At 45.2% G+C, this 22,644-nt stretch overlaps 1 protein-coding gene across 2 annotated transcripts in view; it reads left to right on the top strand.

Annotated features, from left to right (window-relative positions):
* ST3GAL2 (ST3 beta-galactoside alpha-2,3-sialyltransferase 2) overlaps positions 1-22,556 on the top strand; it is a 43,259-nt gene extending 20,703 nt beyond the window's left edge. For both annotated transcript variants that reach the window (XM_075282209.1, XM_075282211.1), the window contains exons 4-7: positions 19,440-19,619; positions 19,967-20,012; positions 20,460-20,579; positions 20,683-22,556. In XM_075282209.1, coding sequence (XP_075138310.1) covers positions 19,440-19,619; positions 19,967-20,012; positions 20,460-20,579; positions 20,683-20,862 — 526 coding nt within the window. In that variant the 3' untranslated portion in view covers positions 20,863-22,556. The remainder of the gene's footprint in view (positions 1-19,439; positions 19,620-19,966; positions 20,013-20,459; positions 20,580-20,682) is intronic.
* Positions 22,557-22,644: the final 88 nt, after the last annotated feature.

Below are 22,644 nucleotides of genomic sequence, written 5' to 3'. Positions count from 1 at the left end.
CAACATACAGATTTTCAGTGGAACATTTGGTGCAAATGATCAAATACACTACATTAGGTGTGTTACAGGTGAACGTACCTGGGATTTTATATTCCCTGTTAGAGTTTGGTATCTCTATCCTGTCAGTGGTCAGTATGTGAGGGCAGGTTTTGCACCTCTTCTGTCCACATGGAAATGTTCCTGTGTTAGTTGGAGGTGACAGTGAGCTGCTGACAACCATATTCCTGAGGTTTGGTGGCTGTCTGTAGCATAGGAGAGGGGGGTCAGAAAATATGGATTTTAGACGGTTGTCTTTTTGCAGTAGTGGATGTAATTTGCGTGTGATTCCTCTCAGCGTCTCCAGGTGGGGGTTATATGTGACGACCAGGGGCACCCGATTGTTTTCCTGTTTGGTATTGTATTTTAATAACTCCGATCTTGGTATCCTGGTGGCTCTGGTGATTTGGTTATCAACTGTTCTTGGATGGTAACCCTGCCTCAAGAATGTGTTTTTGAGGCCCCCAAGGTGTTCGTCCCTATCTGCAGGGTTTGAACATATGCGATGGTATCTGATGGCCTGGCTGTATACAATGGAGTTCTTTATGTGTTTAGGATGAAAGCTATCCCATCTTAGGTACGTAGGGCGGTCAATAGGTTTCCGATACAGCGATGTCTCAATTTTGTTGTCCTGTATCTTGATAACTGCATCCAGGAAGTTTATTTCGGAGAAGGAGTGATTGAGCATCAGGTTGATGGTGGGATGGAACTGGTTGAACTGTTCATGGAAGGTTTTCAGCTGTTCCTCAGACCCGGTCCAAATGATTAGGATATCATCAATGAAGCGATAGTAGGCCCGAGGCCTAATGGTGTAGGTGGATAGAAAGTCACTCTCAAGCTTGGCCATGAAGAGATTAGCGTACTGTGGCACCATTTTGCTCCCCATTGCGGTGCCGGTCCGTTGTAAATAGATGCAGTCACCAAAGGAGAAGTAATTGTGAGTGAGGATGAATTTTGTCAGTTTCACCACCGATTCAGCGTCCATACCTCACTTTTCCATGAAAAATTGGCAGGCATTTATACCGTCCTGGTGTGGGATGTTGGAGTATAGGGATTCTACATCCATGGTGGCCAGGATGGTTCCATCTGGAAGGGGACCTATAGTGGATAGTTTGTTTAATAGGTCTGTAGTATCCTGTAGGTAGCTGGCTGTATCCTTCACTAAAGGTTTGAGGATACCCTCCACCCATCCAGAGATTTGTTCAGTGAGAGTCCCAACACATGAGATGATCGGTCTCCCTGGGTTCCCAGGTTTGTGCAGTTTTGGAAGCATATAAAAAGTCCCTGTCCTAGGGCTTGCTGGTATGAGGCTGCTTAGGCCTTTGGCTCCATCAGATAGGCCGGAGATGACCTTTTTTAGAGTATTCCACTGTGGGGTCTGAATCCAACTTGGAGTAGTAGTGTGTGTCATTCAGCTGTCTGTGTGCCTCCTGTATGTAGTCTGATGTGTTCATCATGACTATAGCGCCACCCTTGTCCGCTGGTTTAATGATGATGTTGTTATTATTTCTCAGAGATTTTATGGCCCTTCTTTCCTGGGCAGTGATGTTAGATGGCAGTGCTTTATTTGTATCCAGTATAGTTGATTTGACCATGTGTCTGAAACAGTCTATGTAATTATCCAAATCAATGCTACAGACTATGCTACAGACAGCCACCAAACCTCAGGAATATGGTTGTCAGCAGCTCACTGTCAACTCCAACTAACACAGGAACATTTCCATGTGGACAGAAGAGGTGCAAAACCTGCCCTCACATACTGACCACTGACAGGATAGAGATACCAAACTCTAACAGGGAATATAAAATCCCAGGTACGTTCACCTGTAACACACCTAATGTAGTGTATTTGATCATTTGCACCAAATGTTCCACTGAAAATCTGTATGTTGGAGAGACCGGTCAGAAACTCAGAATGAGAATTAATTCACATCGCCATACAATCAAACAACAGAGAACTGATCTTCCCATGCCAAAACACTTCTGCCAGGAAGATCACAACATCATCAATGACATGAAAATCTTGATCTTAAAAGGGAACTTTAAATCAAGGAAACAGCGACTGATTTATGAGTACAAGGCCATGACCCTATTCCAGACATTGGACAATGGGATGAACATCTCACTTGGGTTTATGTCTTTTTATACAGATCATTAAGACAGCCATTAAGATAAGAACCAGGGATCTGGCAATTGATTGTTTGTTGTTATAAGTATATAGTAATAAGCCTCTTCCCCCCTCCCTCCTGTAATTCTAGCCCTGTGCCCAGTCATAAATATGCAGCCTCTACAGAGTGTTTTTTAGTTATATCTGAAGAAGAAGCTCAGAGGAAGCTTCGAAACGTCATATTCTGTCATCATTATGAGTTAGCCATTAAAAAAGGTATCACCTACTGAAGACTTGCAAAGTTTTTTTGTTTTTTATATAACATATTGTTGGTGAAGTATAAGGGCAAGAGCAATTTCCTTGTACTGACACAATACATGGTAACTGCAACACCCCTGTGACCCAGACTGCAGCCTGGCCTACAATAAGTACATGTGAGGGGGTTGATATATGTGATCCAAGTCCTGCAGCCATATAGCACCATGAGAAATTCAAGCATGTGATACAAAATGCTGACTGTGCAGATAGCAATGTATGAGGTTTCTTAGGTTATCTAGCTCAGTATGTTGTGTTAGAAAGCTGAGCTTGGCTGATGAGAGCACTGGAAGTGAAAGGATGGCAAGTGCAGTACAGACCAGGCCTACAAAGAAATTAAGGGATTTAGAGTGTTGTCCCGTGATTAAATTTCTTACAAAGGAAGAAAAGAAGTTCAAAGAAATCCCTGAAAGAATGATCGCTGTGTGTGGTTGTGATACACCTTCCCACTACCAAGTAAATTGTGGGCCAAACAGTGCAAGTAGGGTAGGGAATCAATTGAAGATGAGCCAAGGCGTCCTGACGAAGAATCTTCAGAGGAAACATGCCATAAAGTGGAGACCATGATTGTGGAAGATCATTGGGTCAAAGTCTGTGTTATAGCTTATGAATTTTAGTTGCCACATATCCAGTGTTGGTCATGATATTTTGATGATGTGAAAGGTCAGTTCTCGATGAGTGACACGAATGTTGATCGACAAACATGTCACCAGCAAAATAGCCAATAGAATTTAGACATGCTTACAGAAAATGCAGTCAGTGAGGCGATAGCAGGTTTCCTGCAGCAGTAAGGGCGCCTTCACACGGAGTAACGCTCCACGCATTTTGCTACAAATTATTTTGAGCGCATAATTTTGCGCGCTCAAAATAACGTGCATTATACGAACAAAAAAAATAAGCCATTGAACTCAATGGCTTACTACATTTTACACGTGTATTTTTACACGTGTAATTTGTAGCAAAATGCGCAGAGCATTACTCCGTGTGAAGGCGCCCTAAGAGATCACCTTCTTTTCTGAGACCATCCAATCATTGGAGGCGATGTGGAATAAGTGGATTGAAGTCAAGGGAGATTACACTGAAATAAAAGTTCTCTGAAAAATGATGCTTACATGCTAATATTGATGTGCAGGCAGGACAGGAGGAAGCTGTAAAGACCCTAATATTTGAGGACCAGGAAGAGCACTTTCCATGTGAAGCCCTGCAAACTGGAAAGAGTGAGAGGACCCAAAAAATGTGCAATGTGTGTTTGAAAATGGGGTTAAGGAAGAACAATAGAAGTGTGACAACTGGCCGGTGCATGAAGGAGTGCTTGAGATTGTATCATATATCCAAGGATTATTAATTTTATAATTTATTTGCCCTAGTATATCATCTCCTTGTACTGTGATGTACTCCACACTGATCTACTTTGCAACCTCTGTTGCTTATCAAGTTCTGGAAAATAAATGAATCCAATACCTGTAAGGTTCAAATACTCACTATACTCCTTGATAAGCTTCTTAAAGGGTTTAGTTTCCAAACTGAGGTCATTAGTTGGGGGTTTTCACTGTTCTGGTACTTCATGGACACTGCAAATACGCCATGTCAACAAAAAACATTTCTGCAAAATCTGCCCTATAAATAGCATTCTGTTCCACAGCAGTTTACATCTACATGTCTGTAGTTGGGAGAAATTGCTTACCTTATTGTGGGTGTATTTTATCCTTTAACCCCTTTTATAGAAATTAAAAATGAGAGTTAAAGCAACATCTTATTGTGAAATATGTTCCAAATTTACTGCCCAATTCTAAGAAACAGCTGTATGGTCAGAATGCCCACTATGCCCCCTGATTCATTTATTGAGTCCACTTGGTCTTTTCATCCCCACATTTTTACGGCACTATAGATTGGATTTGGGGGTGGCGGCTGATTTCTTTTTTTGACAGAAAAGTACCTCAAGCAGGGTCTGGCCAGAAGGCTACCAAGTGCCAGCCTGAGCATTCTGGCTTCTGGTAGACCAAGAACAAAGCTGCAGGTGGAAGAGGCGGGACTGGTCGTTTTCCGTTTGGAGGATGTAGGTGGACGCACAGGTAGAGCCACTAACCTGCTAGGGTTCCTGGTTGTACCCCTGTATCCTCCCTGAAGATGGATGAACATCAGCCGTCAGCCAAGCCCAGGGAAGGAGGACAGAAGGATATCACTCCAATTCTAATCTCTGTACCTAATCAATGTGATAACTAGGGCCAGTATCAGATTGGTGAAACATGGCCGCTTCATTGCTCACATATTATGGATGCAGCCTCTGAAGTTCCTGCGGTTCATCATTACTGGCTTTAGAGACCCATAATTATAGATCTGATGATCTACTGGAAGTCCAAGGTGTTTTGATTGTACTGTCGGTGCAACCCCCCCCCTAAAAAAAACCCTGCTATTTTACCCATAAACTTGGATTTTATGTGGTTACATTCAATGAATGAAAATGTGTTATCTGCCTTTTCCACTTAGCAGTGTTATATACGTTCATCTCTACGAGTAATAATAGTTTATTGCTATTATTTTAGCGTCTAACGGATAATACTAGAGAAACGGTCGGCATAGATTACTCTATGAAGATCAGATGGGTACAGGAGGGGGAGGAATACGTTAGATCTCCCGTGTCTCAGGATCAGTTAGGGCTATGAAGATGATCTTGGATTCATTTTAAAGTAGAGACTCTCTCAGCCTTAAAGCACACTCTATTAAACCATTGTTACATCTTGATCAGAAAAAGCTGATGCCTCTATAGAACTGATCTGTCGGCCAGCCACCTAGTCTTCACTCTCTACGTTTTTGCGGCATTATAGATTTGATTTGGGGTAGGCAGCTGATCTCTCTTTTGACAGAAAGGTGCTTCAAGCAGTGGTCCCTCCCTGAATTTCTCCTATTTTACTCTCTCTGGTGCTGTCATGGAATCTGGAAAATCAAATTATGGTAAGTAATTATCATTTTCAATTTTCACAGCCCAATTCTGTGAAACACAAGATCAAAGTGCTCACTATAGCTGTTGATAAATTCTTTGAGGCGTCTCACTTCCAAAATGGAGTCTCATTTGGGGCTTTCCACTCTTCCGACACCCTTGGGTGCTCTGCAAATGCGACATGGAACCTGAAAACTATTCCAGCAAAATCTGCCCTCTTAAAGCCGAATAGTGCTCTTTCCATTTTGAGCCTTGCCATGTGCCTTTAGAGCAGTTTGCCACCATATATGCAGTATTGTGGTGGTTAGGAGAATTGTGTAACAAACTGTGGAATGCAATTTATTATTTTAGTCGCTTGACATTTTTCCATCACAATGGTAAGAAATTTGGTGAAACACCTGTAGGGTCAAAATACGTACTAGTTAAATTGTTAACCTTCTTGAGGGGTCTATGGTTTTCACTTGGGTGTTTATATACTGTTCTGGTACCTCAGGGTCTCTGCGAATGCAACATAGGACCTGGAAATGTTTCCTGCAAAATCTTCCCTCCAAAACCCCCCAATAGCGTTAGCTTCTGCATCTTGTTGTGGCCCCTACATCTGTTAACATCCACATGTGGCATAATCCCACGGTCGGAAGAAATTGCGTAACAAACTGTGTGGCACGTTTTCTCTTTTAACCCCTTGGGAATGTGTAAATTCTAGGACTAAATGAATGTGAAATACATTGAAATCTGTAAATTTTTGTTTACATTTCTGTGAATTGCTGAAAGGGTTAAACTTCCTAAATGCTGTTTTGAATTCAATCAGGAGTGCAGTTTTGAGAATGGGGTGATTTGTGGTGCTTTCTATTACAGAGGTCTTTTTAAAGCTCCTTCAGAACTGAATGGGTCCCTTGAAAAGTGGGTCCTTTAAAATTTGGATACATTTGTAAGCCTTATAATATATGGAAAATAATTTAAAGGGTGATTCAAGTTCGATGCCAACATAAAGTAGAGATATGATAAATTGTCATACTTCTTCAGAAATATAATCAGTATGAAGAGCATGTCATTTCAAAGTTGGAAAACTGCATTTTTTTCCCCAAAATTTCCTATTTTTTCATAATTTAACACAAACCTTATCAATAGAGATGAGCGAACACTAAAATGTTCGAGGTTCGAAATTCGATTCGAACAGCCGCTCAATGTTCGTGTGTTCGAACGGGTTTCGAACCCCATTATAGTCTATGGGGAACAGATACTCGTTAAGGGGGAAACCCAAATCCGTGTCTGGAGGGTCACCAAGTCCACTATGACACCCCAGGAAATGATGCCAACACCTCTGGAATGACACTGGGACAGCAGGGGAAGCATGTCTGGGGGCATCTAACACACCAAAGACCCTCTATTACCCCAACATCACTGCCTAACAACTACACACTTTCCACATTCAAAAAAACCTCTATCAAAGTGGGAAAATACCTGGAAACCTTCTTTACTCCCCAAATGGATGGACACAAACCCCAATTTAAGCTCAACAAACAGTAACAACCACCCCTTTAAATCACGTTCCCCATGACAACCACAAATGGAATAGGCAATGGGAATTCCAAAAGCCCTCACCCTTAACTGTCATTTTGAGTGTGTGTGTGTGTGTGTGTGTGTGTGTGTGTGTGTGTGTGAGATATGTGGTAAGACCTTCCAAAATTCACTTTTCTAGCCCTTAACATGAGCCCTTCCAAACAAAGTTACATGACCTTAAGCTGAGCTACCAGCAGAGATTGAGGCCCTTGGCATGAGTAGAGCCTTGCACCAGCAGTGTTTTTGGCACTTAGGGTGAGTTGAGCCTTGTACCAGCGTGTGTCCCTTAACATCAGGCGGGCCCTAAGTTCTGCGCTTTGCACAAAAGTTCCACATTAACTAGGCTGAATGGTACAAAGATTAGTAGGCCCGAGAACCAGGAACAGGTCTTGCAATGGCTGTCGGATAACGCTTAAAGCACATTGTCCACCAGCCAGGCAGCCTCTACCTCCTCTTACCCAACAGTCTTGTCCTCCTTCCACCCAAAATTCCCAATCTTCCCAGAACAATAACCCCAACTGTCCCTGCTCCCCAGAGCTGTTCTCCCTTCCTTTGACTGTACCGCAACCTGCCCCTCCATTTCGCGATTCCACGGACCTAACAGACGAGTATCTGTGTCCAGATGCTCAAACACTAGAGTCTCCTCCATTCCATCTCCGGTCGATTTGGTGGCGGATGACCAGCAACCCACCCTCATCGACGACGATGAGACGCAGTTGCTGTCAGGGCAGCCAGTTGACATGCGCATTGTGCAGGAGGAGGAGGCGAGACAGGAGTTGGAAGAGGAGGTGGTGGACGACGAGGACACCGACCCCACCTGGACAAGGCAGATGTCAAGCTGGGAAAGTAGTGTGGATGTTGAGGCAGGTGCAGCACCAAAAAGGGTAGCTAGAGGCAGAGACATGTCCAGAGGCAGAGGTCAGCTGCTTTGCCGAAGCCAGGCCAGACCCGGAATGTCCGAAGATGTTCCCTTTTGTACCCAGCCCAGAAAAACTCCCCCATCGAGGGCACGTTTCTTGAAGGTGTAGAGTTTTTTCAAGGAATGCGCCGAGGACAGATATAGTGTCGTCTACACAATTTGCCTCTCGAAATCGAGTAGGGGCCCTGAGAAGAGCAACCTGTCCACCACTTCAATGCACCGTCATTTGGAATCCAAGCAGTGGAATCAGTGGCAGGCAGCAACGGCAGGACAAACGTCGCCCGCCGTTCATGCCACTGCCTCTGCTCACAGTGCTGGCGATGCACTCCAGAGGACGAGCCAGGACATCACTTCATCTGCCTCCGCCACTTTGTTGACTTCTCCCTCATCCTCCCCTGTTTCTGTCTTATCTCCTTCTCCTGCACCATCAAAGGCACCATCAGGCGCTTCTTTACAACAACCCACCATCTCTCAGACATTGGAGCGCCGGCAGAAATACACCGCTAACCACCCACCCACGCAAGCCTAGAACGCCAACATCGCTAAACTGCTGGCCCAGGAGAGGTTGGCGTTCCGGCTTGTTGAAACTCCCGCCTTCCCGGACCTGATGGCAACTGTGGCACCTCACTATGCCGTCCCTAGCCGTCTCAACTTCTCCCGGTGTGGCGTCCCCGCCTTGCACCAGCACGTGTCACTCTACATCAGGTGGGCCCTTAGTTCCGCGCTTTGCTGCAAGGTCCACTTGACCACCGACACTTGGACAAGCGCCTGTGGTCAGGGATGCTGCAGTGCTTATCTTTAATGACAGGCAGGGTGAATGTGGTGGAGTCTGTTCCCCGGGTGCAAACTGGGGTGGCCTATCTCCTCTCCCAGGCCAAAATTCATGGCAGGAGTAGACTGAAACCCTACGACGCTGCAACCTCCACCACAGCTACTAGCGGCAAACGCTAAAACACTGGTGTGGGGAGACGTCAGCAGGCGGTGCTGAAGCTCATCAGCTTGGGGGACAGACAGCACAGTGCCTCCGAGGTCAGGGATGCCATCCTGGCTGAGATGGCATTTTTTTTTCCCTGCTACACCTGGGGCCTGGCATTTTTACGCCTGTGATAATGGCTGGAACCTGGTAGCGGCTCTGGAGCTTGCCAGCCTCCAACACGTTCCATGTTTGGCCCACGTCTAACCTAGTGGTGCAAAGTTTTTTAAAAACATACCCAAATGTACCGAAGCTACTGTTGAAAATGCGGCGCTTGTGCGCCCACTTTTGCAAGTGCACAGGAGTCGCTGCTAGCCTAAAAACACTCTAGCAAGGCCTACATCTGTCCAAACACAGGCTGTTGTCCGTCATTCACACACGCTGAAACCCTACAATACCATATCTTGAGCAGGGTGTGTGAGCTGCACAGACCTTTGATGGAGTTCCATCTACAAAACCCAAGGGTTCCTCAAAGTCAGCAACCAAAGTTTCTGCACCATGAGTTTCCAGGGGTGGCAGAGTTATGGCTAGGGGAAGAGGCATGGATAGGGATGATGTCTAGGGGCAAAAGCAGTGTGGATGTGGAGGCAAGCTAAGCAGGAAAAACTGGGGGTACAAGCTAAGGCATGGACTGGGGTGATGTCTAGGGGCAAAAGCAGTGTGGATGTGGAGGCAAGCTAAGCAGGAAAAACTGGGGGTACAAGCTAAGGCATGGACTGGGGTGATGTCTAGGGGCAAAAGCAGTGTGGATGTGGAGGCAAGCAAAGCAGGGAAAATGGTGGCTAGAGGCAAAGGGATGTCCATAGGCAGCAAGGGCAAAGATGCAAAACTCTCCCGTTTCAAGAATTTTCCTGACTTGTTTCCCCACAAAACATTCCTGGGAGGAGGGCTGAAACACCACCCTCCTCCTCCTCCGCTGTTAGATTGACCCCAGCTACGAGCTGAAAACGCTGCAACACTGGTGTGGGGAGACGTCAGCAGGCTGGGCTGAAGCTCATCAGCTTGGGAGACGGACAGCACACTGCCTCTGAGGTCAGGGATGCCATCCTGGATGAGATGGCAATTTGTTTATCCCCGCTGCCCCTGGGGCCAGGTTTTTTAGCTTGTTGGAGGGCTCTGGAGCTTGCCAGCCTCCAACACGTTCCATGCCTGGCCCACATGTTCAATGTAGTGGTGCAATGATTTTTAAAAACATACCCCAAATTAGCTGAGCTAAGGGTGAAAGTGCGGCACTTGGACACCCACTTTCCCAAGTCTACAGTACCTGGAGCTAGCCGCAATACACTCCAGCAAGGCCTACATCTGCCTGAAGCACCTACTGTTGTGCGAGGTCACCACACGCTCTAACCCTAGATACCGTATGTTCAGCAGGGTGTGTGAGCAGCAGAGACCTTTGATGGAGTACCAGCTACAAAACCCAAGGGTTCCTCAGAGTCAGCTCCCTCACTTTCTGCACCATGAGTTTCCATGGGTGGCAGACTTATGGCTAGAGGCACAGGCATGGATAGGGGTGATGTGTAGGGGCAAAAGCAGTGTGGATGTGGAGGCAAGCTAAGCAGCAAAAACTGGGGGTACAAGCAGCCGGTGACATCATCACTGACAAGCACAGCTGTCTGTCAGCTGACAGGCTGACTTTCACCAAAATGAACAGACAATGGATAGACTCATCATATACATGTCAGTTACATGACAAATTTAGTGCAATTTGCAAGTCCAAGATGGTTTGGAGATCTGCGGAGAGGAATCTCACCACCTCTTGCGGGTGCCATCATTTGGAAGGCAAGCCCTGGGCTCAGTGGGTGAGAGCAAGCGCAGGATAATCGTCGTTTGGCCTGGCGGCCACTGCCTCTTCCACTGTTGACAGGGCTGGCGCTGCAGTCCAGACCAGGAGCCAGGACACCTCCACATCTGCCTCTGACACTTTGGGGAGTTCACCCTTATCCTCACCTTTTCCTGCCATTTCTCCTTTTGCCCACGCCATCATGCGCCTCTTCCCAGCAACTCCCCATCTCCCAAGCCTTTCATTTCATGCTAAAGTACAGCGCAACCCACCCACATGCCCAAGGCTTCAACGGCCTCATCTCAAGAAATCTGGCCCAGGAGATGTTGGAATCCCGGCTGGGGGACACTCTGCCCTTTTTGGGCAGAGTGTCTACTGCGCCACCGCACTGTGCCGTCCACACCAGCACTTTCCCCCAAACATGAGGCGGTCCCTAAATTCAGCGCTTAGCCCTAAAGTTCCATGTGACCAGTTACGAATGGACAAGTGCATGCGGACAGGGACGCTACCTTTCAATTTGGGCACAGTGGTTGAATGTAGTTGAGGCGTGGACCGGGTCGCAAAATGTGGTGGCCTGACTTGTCTCCCCACACAACATTCCTGGGAGGAGGGCTGAAACACCACCCTCCTCCGCTGTTAAATTGACCCCAGCTACGAGCTGGAAACGCTGCAACACTGGTCTGGGGAGACGTCAGCGGGCCGTGCTGAAGCTCATCAGCTTGGGGGCCAGACAGCACACTGCCTACAAAGTGAGTCATGCCATCCTCGATGAGACGGCAATGTGGTTTTTGCCACTGCACCTGGGCCCAGGCATGTTGTCATGTGTGATAATGGCCGTAACCTGGGATTGGCTCTGTAGCTTGGCAGCCTGCAACATATTCCATGCCTGGGCCACGTTTTTAACTCATTGCTGCTAATCTTTTGAAAAAGGTACCCCAATGTTCCTGAGCTACTGGTGAAAGTGTGGCGCTTGTGCGGATAGTTTTTAAAGTGTATAGTTGCCGCTGCTAGCCTCTATGCACTCCTACAACGCCTGTACCTGCTGGAACAACGGCTGTTGTGCGACGTCTCCACACTGCTGGCACTAAACATATCATGTGTTGAGCAGAGTGTGTGAGCAGCACAGACCTTTGATGTAGTTCCAACTCCAAAACCCTCGGGTTCGTCAAAGTCAACTCCCTCAGTTGCTCAACCATGAGTGGCCATGGGTGGCAGACTTATGTGAAATCCCATCCCATCCATTGCACTGGACACGAAACATTAGCATGCGCTCAGCACAACTTCGGATATGGCAGATGCGTTAAGCAGGGTGCAGGGTACAACACAGACCAGGCCCGAGCACCAGGAACAGGTGTTAGAAATACTGCAGCATCTGCCATTTCCTTCCAATTTTGGGGTTTTGGACCCGCCACCGACTTGTCTGGACCTAAGTGGGGATCATGAGACACAGTTGCCATCAAGGCAAGCTGTGGTCATGTGCGGTTTGCAGTAAGGGGGCAGTGCGCAATTGGAAGAGGAGTTGGTGGATGACGAGGCCACCGACCCCACATGGATAGGGGTGATGTCTAGGGGCTAAAGCAGTGTAGATGTAGAGGGAAGCTAAATCAACAAAAAACCTGGGTAGAAGCAAAGGCATAAACTGGGGTGATGTTTAGGGGTGAAAGCAGAGTAGATGTGGAGGGAAGCTAAGCAGCAAAAACAGTGGGTAGAAGCAAAGGCATGCAAAACTCTACCCTGTTGGAAGACTTATTCCTAGGTCTGGAACACGTTAATGGCCCCCCTGGACAAATTACTGCCACTCAGGGGCCTAGTGTCACCAGGAGGGACAAGTATAGGCGCATGTTGTGGGAATACCTGGCCGACACCAGCTCTGTCCTCTCCGATCCCTCTGTGCTCTACAGCCTAAACTTATTTTCTCATCTTTGTTTCTGAACTGCACATCTCTTGCCTGCTTCCTTTGGGATCTTAGAAATGGTGGTCCACTTCCACAGATGGTAACTTCAATAGACAGTGTAACGGGAGTAGCTGAGGGATCGCTGTCTTAACCACTTTTTGGCACAAAATTAACTTCCAAAGCCAAATATGGTGCAAGTATATGATGGAAGGACACCTACACACCTATCTCTGACACATTGGGGAGTTCACCCTCATGCGCCCTTTTGGCCTGCACCATCATGCGCCTCTTCCCAGCCACTCCACATTTCCCAAGCTTTTCATTGCAGGCAGAAGTACAATACAACCCACCCCCATGCCCAAGCCTGTAACAGCCTCATCGATAAACTGCTGGCCCTGGAGATGTTGGTGTTTGTTTATGCTTCTGGAGACCCAGGCCTTCCGTCAGCAGATGGCAGCTGGGGCACCTCCCTATGCTGGGCCTAGCCGTTACTACTTCTCTTGGTGTGCTGTCTCTGCCTTGCGCCTGCATGTGTCCCATAACATCAGTCGGGCCCAGAGCTCTGCGCTTTGCTGCAAGGTCCACTTGACCACCGACACATGGACAAGTGCCTGTGGTCAGGGATGCTGCAGTGCTTATCTTTAATGACAGGCAGGGTGAATGTGGTGGAGTCTGTTCCCCGGGTGCAAACTGGGGTGGCCTATCTCCTCTCCCAGGCCAAAATTCATGGCAGGAGTAGACTGAAACCCTACGAAGCTGCAACCTCCACCCCAGCTACTAGCGGAAAACACTGTAACACTGGCATGGGGAGATGTCAGCAGGCCGTGCTGAAACTGATCAGCTTGGGGGACAGACAGCACAGTGCCTCCGAGGTCAGGGATGCCATCCTGGCTGAGATGGCATTTTTTTTTCCCTGCTACACCTGGGGCCTGGCATTTTTGCGCCTGTGATAATGGCTGGAACCTGGTAGCAGATCTGGAGCTTGCCAGACTCAAACACGGTCCACGCATGGCCCACGTTTTCCAACTTGTTGGTGCCATGTTTCTTTGAAACCTACACCATTGTGCCTGATATACAGGTCAAAGTGGGGCCATTTTCGTAAGTGAGAACTAGCCTCTGCTAGGCAGAAAACATTCAGAGCACACTCCTCTCATCTTCGCACCGTTGGCTGGCGGAGGAAGACGAGGGGGTTGGAGTGGCATCTGATGTCCCTATCCCACACGAGGCTAGAGGGTGCACTTCAGTGCATCCCATTGCTTCACCACAAATGGTGTGAAGGGGAGTGGAAAATGGAGGAAATGGAGAGTGACCCTTACAGTTGGGGCCAGCAAAGGCATGCCAAGTAACACACTGGCACACATGGCTGACTTCATCTTGGGTTGCTTTTCAACACATATTTCACATCATGAAGAACAAATAATACTGGATTTTTTCAAGCCTCGAACCCCGGTCTAGGTCTAATGTCTGTTCCTTTCTTATATTAGGGGAGAGGGAAAAAAAATTACTTCAGTGATACGTTTAGCGTACATAGACTGACTATTAATGTGTATCCCACTTAGTGTTGTTAGGGTTACACACCGTCACAACCTGGCTAAAGCTTCTATAGCTGTTAATAAAGTCAACATAACTTTACGGTATCCAAAAAGACAGCTGGTACCGACAGAGAGCAAGACAAATGTCACCCAAAGCTGTGAGCTCTGAACACCCACAGTGACTTTGGCGTCATCATCATTATAAGGGAGTGGGTGGTAATAAATAACTTGGCAGTGCCTAAAACCCAAAAAGCTTATACAACTATATTTACATTAAGATACACAAATGAAACTTTTCAGTAGCATGTCATGAGACAAGCTGATAAGCTCTTCCTTTGTGCAGTGCTATTTGAAAGTTAAACGCTGCCTTTATTTTAATTCTGGAGAAGGTGCAGACATTAGATTTAGAACATGTTGTCTTCATTGTCCAAATCCTCTATATAGGTAACGTGTTTTTCGGGCCGAGCTGTCTGGGAACGAGCTGGTGCAGCACTGACAACCTGGGTGAATATGGCAAGAGCCTGAGATGTAGGGTGAATGAATCCCCAAATTATTTGTGGAATTCCCAGTGAGACAATGGCACTGTATACCAGTATTAAAAATTGTGGGTGCACATAACCCCCATATATTCTTTGAATTCCCAGTCAGACAATGGCACTGTATACCAGTAGTAAAAATTGTGGGTGCACATAACCCCAATATATTCTTTGAATTCCCAGTCAGACAATGGCACTGTATACCAGTATTAAAAATTGTGGGTGCACATAACCCCAATATATTCTTTGAATTCCCAGTCAGACAATGGCACTGTATACCAGTATTAAAAATTGTGGGTGCACATAACCCCCATATATTCTTTGAATTCCCAGTCAAACAATGGCACTGTATACCAGTATTAAAAATTGTGGGTGCACATAACCCCCATATATTCTTTGAATTCCCAGTGAGACAATGGAACTGTATAGCAGTAGCAAAAATTGTGGGTGCACGTAACCCCCATATATTCTTTGAATTCCCAGTCAGACAATGGCACTATATACCAGTAGTAAAAATTGTGGGTGCACATAACCCCAATATATTCTTTGAATTCCCAGTGAGACAATGGCACTGTATACCAGTAGTAAAAATTGTGGGTGCACATAACCCCAATATATTCTTTGAATTCCCAGTCAGACAATGGCACTGTGTATACCAGTATTAAAAATTGTGGGTGCACATAACCCCCATATATTCTTTGAATTCCCAGTGAGACAATGGCACTGTATACCAGTAGTAAAAATTGTGGGTGCACATAACCCCAATATATTCTTTGAATTCCCAGTCAGACAATGGCACTGTATAGCAGTAGCAAAAATTGTGGGTGCACGTAACCCCCATATATTCTTTGAATTCCCAGTCAGACAATGGCACTATATACCAGTAGTAAAAATTGTGGGTGCACGTAACCCCAATATATTCTTTGAATTCCCAGTCAGACAATGGCACTGTATACCAGTATTAAAAATTGTGGGTGCACATAACCCCCATATATTCTTTGAATTCCCAGTCAGACAATGGCACTGTATACCAGTAGTAAAAATTGTGGGTGCACATAACCCCCATATATTCTTTGAATTCCCAGTCAGACAATGGCACTATATACCAGTAGTAAAAATTGTGGGTGCACATAACCCCCATATATTCTTTGAATTCCCAGTGAGACAATGGAACTGTATAGCAGTAGCAAAAATTGTGGGTGCACGTAACCCCCATATATTCTTTGAATTCCCAGTCAGACAATGGCACTATATACCAGTAGTAAAAATTGTGGGTGCACATAACCCCCATATATTCTTTGAATTCCCAGTGAGACAATGGCACTGTATACCAGTATTAAAAATTGTGGGTGCACATAACCCCCATATATTCTTTGAATTCCCAGTGAGACAATGGCACTGTATACCAGTAGTAAAAATTGTGGGTGCACATAACCCCAATATATTCTTTGAATTCCCAGTCAGACAATGGCACTGTATACCAGTATTAAAAATTGTGGTTGCACATAACCCCCATATATTCTTTGAATTCCCAGTGAGACAATGGAACTGTATAGCAGTAGCAAAAATTGTGGGTGCACGTAACCCCCATATATTCTTTGAATTCCCAGTCAGACAATGGCACTATATACCAGTAGTAAAAATTGTGGGTGCACATAACCCCAATATATTCTTTGAATTCCCAGTGAGACAATGGCACTGTATACCAGTAGTAAAAATTGTGGGTGCACATAACCCCAATATATTCTTTGAATTCCCAGTCAGACAATGGCACTGTATACCAGTATTAAAAATTGTGGGTGCACATAACCCCCATATATTCTTTGAATTCCCAGTCAGACAATGGCACTGTATACCAGTAGTAAAAATTGTGGGTGCACATAACCCCAATATATTCTTTGAATTCCCAGTCAGACAATGGCACTGTATACCAGTAGTAAAAATTGTGGGTGCACATAACCCCAATATATTCTTTGAATTCCCAGTCAGACAATGGCACTGTATAGCAGTAGCAAAAATTGTGGGTGCACGTAACCCCCATATATTCTTTGAATTCCCAGTCAGACAATGGCACTATATACCAGTAGTAAAAATTGTGGGTGCACGTAACCCCAATATATTCTTTGAATTCCCAGTCAGACAATGGCACTGTATACCAGTATTAAAAATTGTGGGTGCACATAACCCCCATATATTCTTTGAATTCCCAGTCAGACAATGGCACTGTATACCAGTAGTAAAAATTGTGGGTGCACATAACCCCAATATATTCTTTGAATTCCCAGTCAGACAATGGCACTGTATACCAGTATTAAAAATTGTGGGTGCACATAACCCCCATATATTCTTTGAATTCCCAGTCAGACAATGGCACTATATACCAGTAGTAAAAATTGTGGGTGCACATAACCCCCATATATTCTTTGAATTCCCAGTCAGACAATGGCACTGTATACCAGTAGTAAAAATTGTGGGTGCACATAACCCCAATATATTCTTTGAATTCCCAGTCAGACAATGGCACTGTATACCAGTATTAAAAATTGTGGGTGCACATAACCCCCATATATTCTTTGAATTCCCAGTCAGACAATGGCACTATATACCAGTAGTAAAAATTGTGGGTGCACATAACCCCCATATATTCTTTGAATTCCCAGTGAGACAATGGAACTGTATAGCAGTAGCAAAAATTGTGGGTGCACGTAACCCCAATATATTCTTTGAATTCCCAGTCAGAAACTGGCACTATATGGCAGTAGCAAGAAATGAGGGTATTTATAACCCCCATATATTCTTTGAATTCCCAGTCAGACAATGGCACTATATACCAGTAGTAAAAATTGTGGGTGCACATAACCCCCATATATTCTTTGAATTCCCAGTGAGACAATGGAACTGTATAGCAGTAGCAAAAATTGTGGGTGCACGTAACCCCAATATATTCTTTGAATTCCCAGTCAGAAACTGGCACTATATGGCAGTAGCAAGAAATGAGGGTATTTATAACCCCAATATATTCTTTGAATTCCCAGTGAGACAATGGCACTGTATAGCAGTAGCAAAAATTGTGGGTGCACGTCACCCCAATATATTCTTTGAATTCCCAGTCAGACAATGGCACTATATACCAGTAGCAAAAATTGTGGGTGTATATAGCCCCAATTCTATTGCTAGGGGACTTGCAGGGTATTTCTGAGGTGAAGGTGGGGGGGCACACCGTTGGAACGGGGATTTGGGGTGTATATATGGGGTATACGGGAATACACTGTCAGTGTGTTCCATTCAGGATCCTGGGAAAGCTGGGTTGCGGCGATTGAGCCCGTCAGTGCCACGTTACACTGACAAGCTTCTCCCTGGAATTGAAGTTATATGTAAGCCCAATATATTCTTTGAATTCCCAGTCAGACAATGGCACCATATGGCAGTAGCAAAAATAGTGGGTGTATATAGCCCCAATCCTATTGCTAGGGGACTTGCAGGGTATTTCTGGGGTGAAGGTGGGGGGGCACACCGTTGGAACGGGTATCGGGGGTATATATCAGGTATACGGGAATACACTGACAGTGTATTCCATTCAGGATCCTGGGAAAGCTGGGTTGCGGCGATTGAGCCCGTCAGTGCCACGTTACACTGACAAGCTTCTCCCTGGAATTTAGCTCTTACAAGAGCTGTTGTGGTTGTCTTCTCCTTCCTATCCTAGCCTGTCCCTGCCTACCCAGAATCTAAGCCCTAGCTAGCTGGACGGAAACCTCCGTCCCCGGTGAATTGCAAGCTCAGAATGACGCGAAGCTGGGCGTCGCTGTTCTTTTAAATTAGAGGTCACATGTTTTCGGCAGCCAATGGGTTTTGCCTACTTTTTTCAACGTCACCGGTGTCGTAGTTCCTGTCCCACCTACCCTGCGCTGTTATTGGAGCAAAAAAGGCGCCAGGGAAGGTGGGAGGGGAATCGAGTAATGGCGCACTTTACCACGCGGTGTTCGATTCGATTCGAACATGCCGAACAGCCTAATATCCGATCGAACATGAGTTCGATAGAACACTGTTCGCTCATCTCTACTTATCAACAAATATTTACCATTAACATGAAGTATAGTTTGTCATGAAAAAACATTCACCAAATCACTTTGATAAGTTAAAGCACTCTAAAATTATTACCATGTAACTTTACATATGTCAGAGTTGAAAAATGAGGCTGTATCTTTAAGGTTAAGGCCCCACGTTGCTGCAGACCACTTTTATTGTTTTGCTGTGGTTTTTAGAGCCAAAGCCATGATTTTAGATGATTGAATTGAGCAAAAAAGAGAAGTAGAAGCACTTCCTATATATTTCCCAATCATTTTGTGGCCACTCTTTCCTTTGGCTCAAAAAACAGAGCAGAATCTGCAACGAAAGAAGCTGCTTTCCCACGGTGTGATATCAGTCACATTATAGGTGTTATTCCCGTTTGAGCATTATAAAAGGAACAGTTGATATCCGTCATTTACTGTATAATATACAAATGTGTTACATCAGGGCTAAAGCCTTATGAGTGCAGCGATAGTATATGTGAGATTCACAACACTGAGACATGAAGTAGTTGTTATAGAGGCAGACAGGATTCTGGCTCCCGGTCACTCTTCCTTTACCAATCTTCATTTGGCTGCAAGGGACTTGTATGCATTTACCTGTACATTCCATGGTGACAGACTATAGGTCTACATGTTCCATCCATGGATTGTTGCTATTTCAGGTGCACTTAGGGGATGGCATCAGTAGGGCAGTTACTTGACCTGATATTTCTGTGGTTATGTTATACACTGAGCTCGACATAGTATCTTGAATCTAACCCTGGTTTCTTGTCTGTCAGGATAAACCAGGCTCCAACACTTGGCTTTGAGAATGACGTTGGCTCTAAAACCACTCACCACTTCATGTACCCGGAAAGTGCTAAAAATCTCCCTGCTAATGTGAGCTTTGTATTGGTTCCATTTAAAGCTCTGGATCTCCTGTGGATCACTAGTGCCCTCTCCACTGGGCAAATCCGCTTGTAAGTACCTGGGGGTTAATCTGGGGTTAAGTTAACAGGGGAATCTGTAGATCTAAGGCTATAATCCTATATTTAGCATATTTGTAGGGAAAGTTTCTAACTTGCATTAAACACATCCATAGGGTTACATAACTTCAATGTTTCATGTGTACCTGATTTATAACAAAACCCTATGGATGATTAATGGCATTAGAAGCATAAGGTAACTAAAACCTCAGGAATGGGAACAGAATGCCGCCTGGTGGCTGTAGATTTCTTGCAGCTTGTTTAGTCCAGAATGCTTGTATATAGTAGCTATCTGTTCTGCTGCTTGTCTATTCTCTAACTGTTTTGTCTCCTCTATACAGCACATACGCTCCAGTGAAGGCGTTCTTGCGGGTGGACAAGGATAAGGTGAGGACATGGATTGTGGGACTAATATTTAATCTGTTCCTTTGCTGAATATTACATAACAAGCTTCTGGAAAGCGACCATCTGTTCCAGTGCATGCTTTGAGTTTTGTCTTGGAGGGAAGTTGAGAGGTAGCAATGACATGGAAGATGGCACCATAAGTGAGGGAAGAGCAAGGGGAGCAGATCAGCAAAGGGAGTAAGGAGAGGAATGGTGACTGTAATAGTGAAGGAAGAAATGGGGTGAGGAGGGAGGAAGGGTGGGTGGGTGGGTATACTAGTGAGGAGGAAAATCATGGGACAGGTGGAGCTGTAAGTAAGGAGAGAGTGAGGATGGGAGTAGAGGGGAGGTCAATAAAAATTCAAATTGGGCTGATGTGCAATGATGGATAGGATGGGAGTTGCAGTGAGGAGTGAGAATCGTTATAATTTCCTTACTTCTTTTCTTAAGGTTCAGATTTATAATCCAGCCTTCTTTAAATACATCCACGACCGCTGGACAGAGCATCATGGTCGCTACCCTTCTACCGGTATGCTGGTCCTGTTTTTCGCACTCCATGTTTGTGATGAGGTGAGTGCAGGATTTGTAGTGTATGCCATGTGACTCCGCTTATCTGTCTCATCTTGTTTGATTATGATCAATAACTTGTATTTATTTATTTATTTTCCCCCAGGTGAATGTTTTTGGTTTTGGTGCAGATAGTCGGGGAAACTGGCATCACTACTGGGAAAATAACCGCTATGCTGGCGAATTCCGTAAAACTGGAGTGCATGACGCAGACTTTGAGGCTCAGCTTATTGACACACTCGCCCGGGAGGGAAAAATCAAGGTGTACAGTGGCCAGTCTCTGTAAACTCTTCCCACTGACCATTACAATAGAACACCGAGGTCTCGCTCCTCCAAAGTTGGAATAAACAACCATGTTCCTGGAGCAAATGATTTTGATACGGAATCTCATGGGCTTCATTACGGCTCTAGAGTTTGACTCTCATTGTAAATGCTGAATTCTGGCTCCAGGGTTTAATGTGTTACTGGCATGAATATTGGGATGACTGGAAGGGCATTATCAGTGCTCCGCACCACAGCACTTTTTGGAAGTCTCAACTTTATATTGATTATGTGAGAAGACCCTTCATCAACCTTCACCTCAGGGTGGCACTACAATGTGACTTGGGTATATTCTGAATATACCAAGGCACATGGCATCCCAGGGGTGGTGGGGTTGTTCTGTAATGACAATCTCCTGAAACGTATAAAGCTGGCCTTTTACAATTCTCCTTGTTGCATCAGCCAATCATGTTGGAGACATTTTTTGGCCCCATGTCATAAGCTGACCCTTTTACCTGCTCTGACGACAGGGAGGTAAGGGTGATCTTGACTTGGGGCAGCACTAAATCCTGAATTTCTCTAGTATTTTCATGTGCAGTGTTAAATTTGTAGCAGCAAACAATACCAGCCAAATTACAGTTTAGAAAGAAACGTTCTGCAGCCGGATAAGTGACTTCATTACAACTCCTCACCTTCTTCAAGGTCTCGGCTTGGTGTCAAAGAATGAACTCTGCTTAGTTAAGAGGATTTTCCATGCTGTATGCATTGTAACAACAATCTCAGTTGTAAGAGCATGGCATGGTTAAGCTAGGGTTTCATGTCTCTGGTGGCAAGCATATATGATCAGGATGGTGAGGAGTTGTAGTGCAAAATATATTAGGAGGTTGCAGAATTTTTTTATTCCATGATTAAAGTTAATTTACATAAAGCTGGGTGATCCAGTTGAGACAATGACTATCATGCACTTACTTTATTGCTTTCCAGTATTTTGCCCCCATAAATGTGATAGGTTCCTCTCCCACCTTCTTTACTTGGCTCCATATGGAGGCATCTTCTGAACGGTCAATGGACTAAATGCTGTGGGGTTACTGATATTTTAACCAGCTCCTGTACATGTGACACAGACTCCATCAGGATTCTGTAGTTGCACAATTAGTGCTGTCTGACCACTACACCATGGGCTCCCCTAAGATGGCCGCCTACGCAGAGATCCACATCAGGACTTTTTGCTATTTGTACCATGTGCAGCATGTTCTCTTGGTTCTGCTGTGCTGTCAGGGGGGTTGCTCTCACAGGACACTATTACTTCTAGCTGTTCAGTTAGGAAATAAACATATTGAATACTGTCCCCGGGGTTTTCTGTATCAGCACCAGGGGGCGTGGCATGTTACCAAGAACAGCCAATCACAACTTAACTGTCCCTCTAAGATGAAAGAGTAACTTGTGATTGGTTGCTCTGGGTCATATGACCATGTCTTGTACAGGTGCTTTGCATATATACTGGCTGCAGCATAAAGACTTTATCAGTGTTTGTTATAAATGTGAACTCTTGGTGACTTTTATTTGCTTTAACCCTTCAGTCTCCCCTCATTGTTGATCCTCGGTTGTGGGGTTTATCAGTATTACTCTCTGTGCACTTTCTAGAGCCATTGTCATTATGGTGCTGCCCCCGGTGGGAATATGCAGCAAAGTTTGGAATAATAAAGAAGAAACACTTGACATTTGTCTGATTTATTCTCTTGCATTCGCCGTGTTGGTGCTCTGCACAGCTGACTATCATGCTGGAGGTCTAAGTATTGCGTAGTTA

This window comes from Leptodactylus fuscus, chromosome 7, assembly GCF_031893055.1.
Source record: "Leptodactylus fuscus isolate aLepFus1 chromosome 7, aLepFus1.hap2, whole genome shotgun sequence".
In the NCBI taxonomy this organism is placed as follows: domain Eukaryota; kingdom Metazoa; phylum Chordata; class Amphibia; order Anura; family Leptodactylidae; genus Leptodactylus; species Leptodactylus fuscus.
Note: the sequence above shows the minus strand (reverse complement) of the source record. Positions and strands in the feature narration are given on the sequence as shown.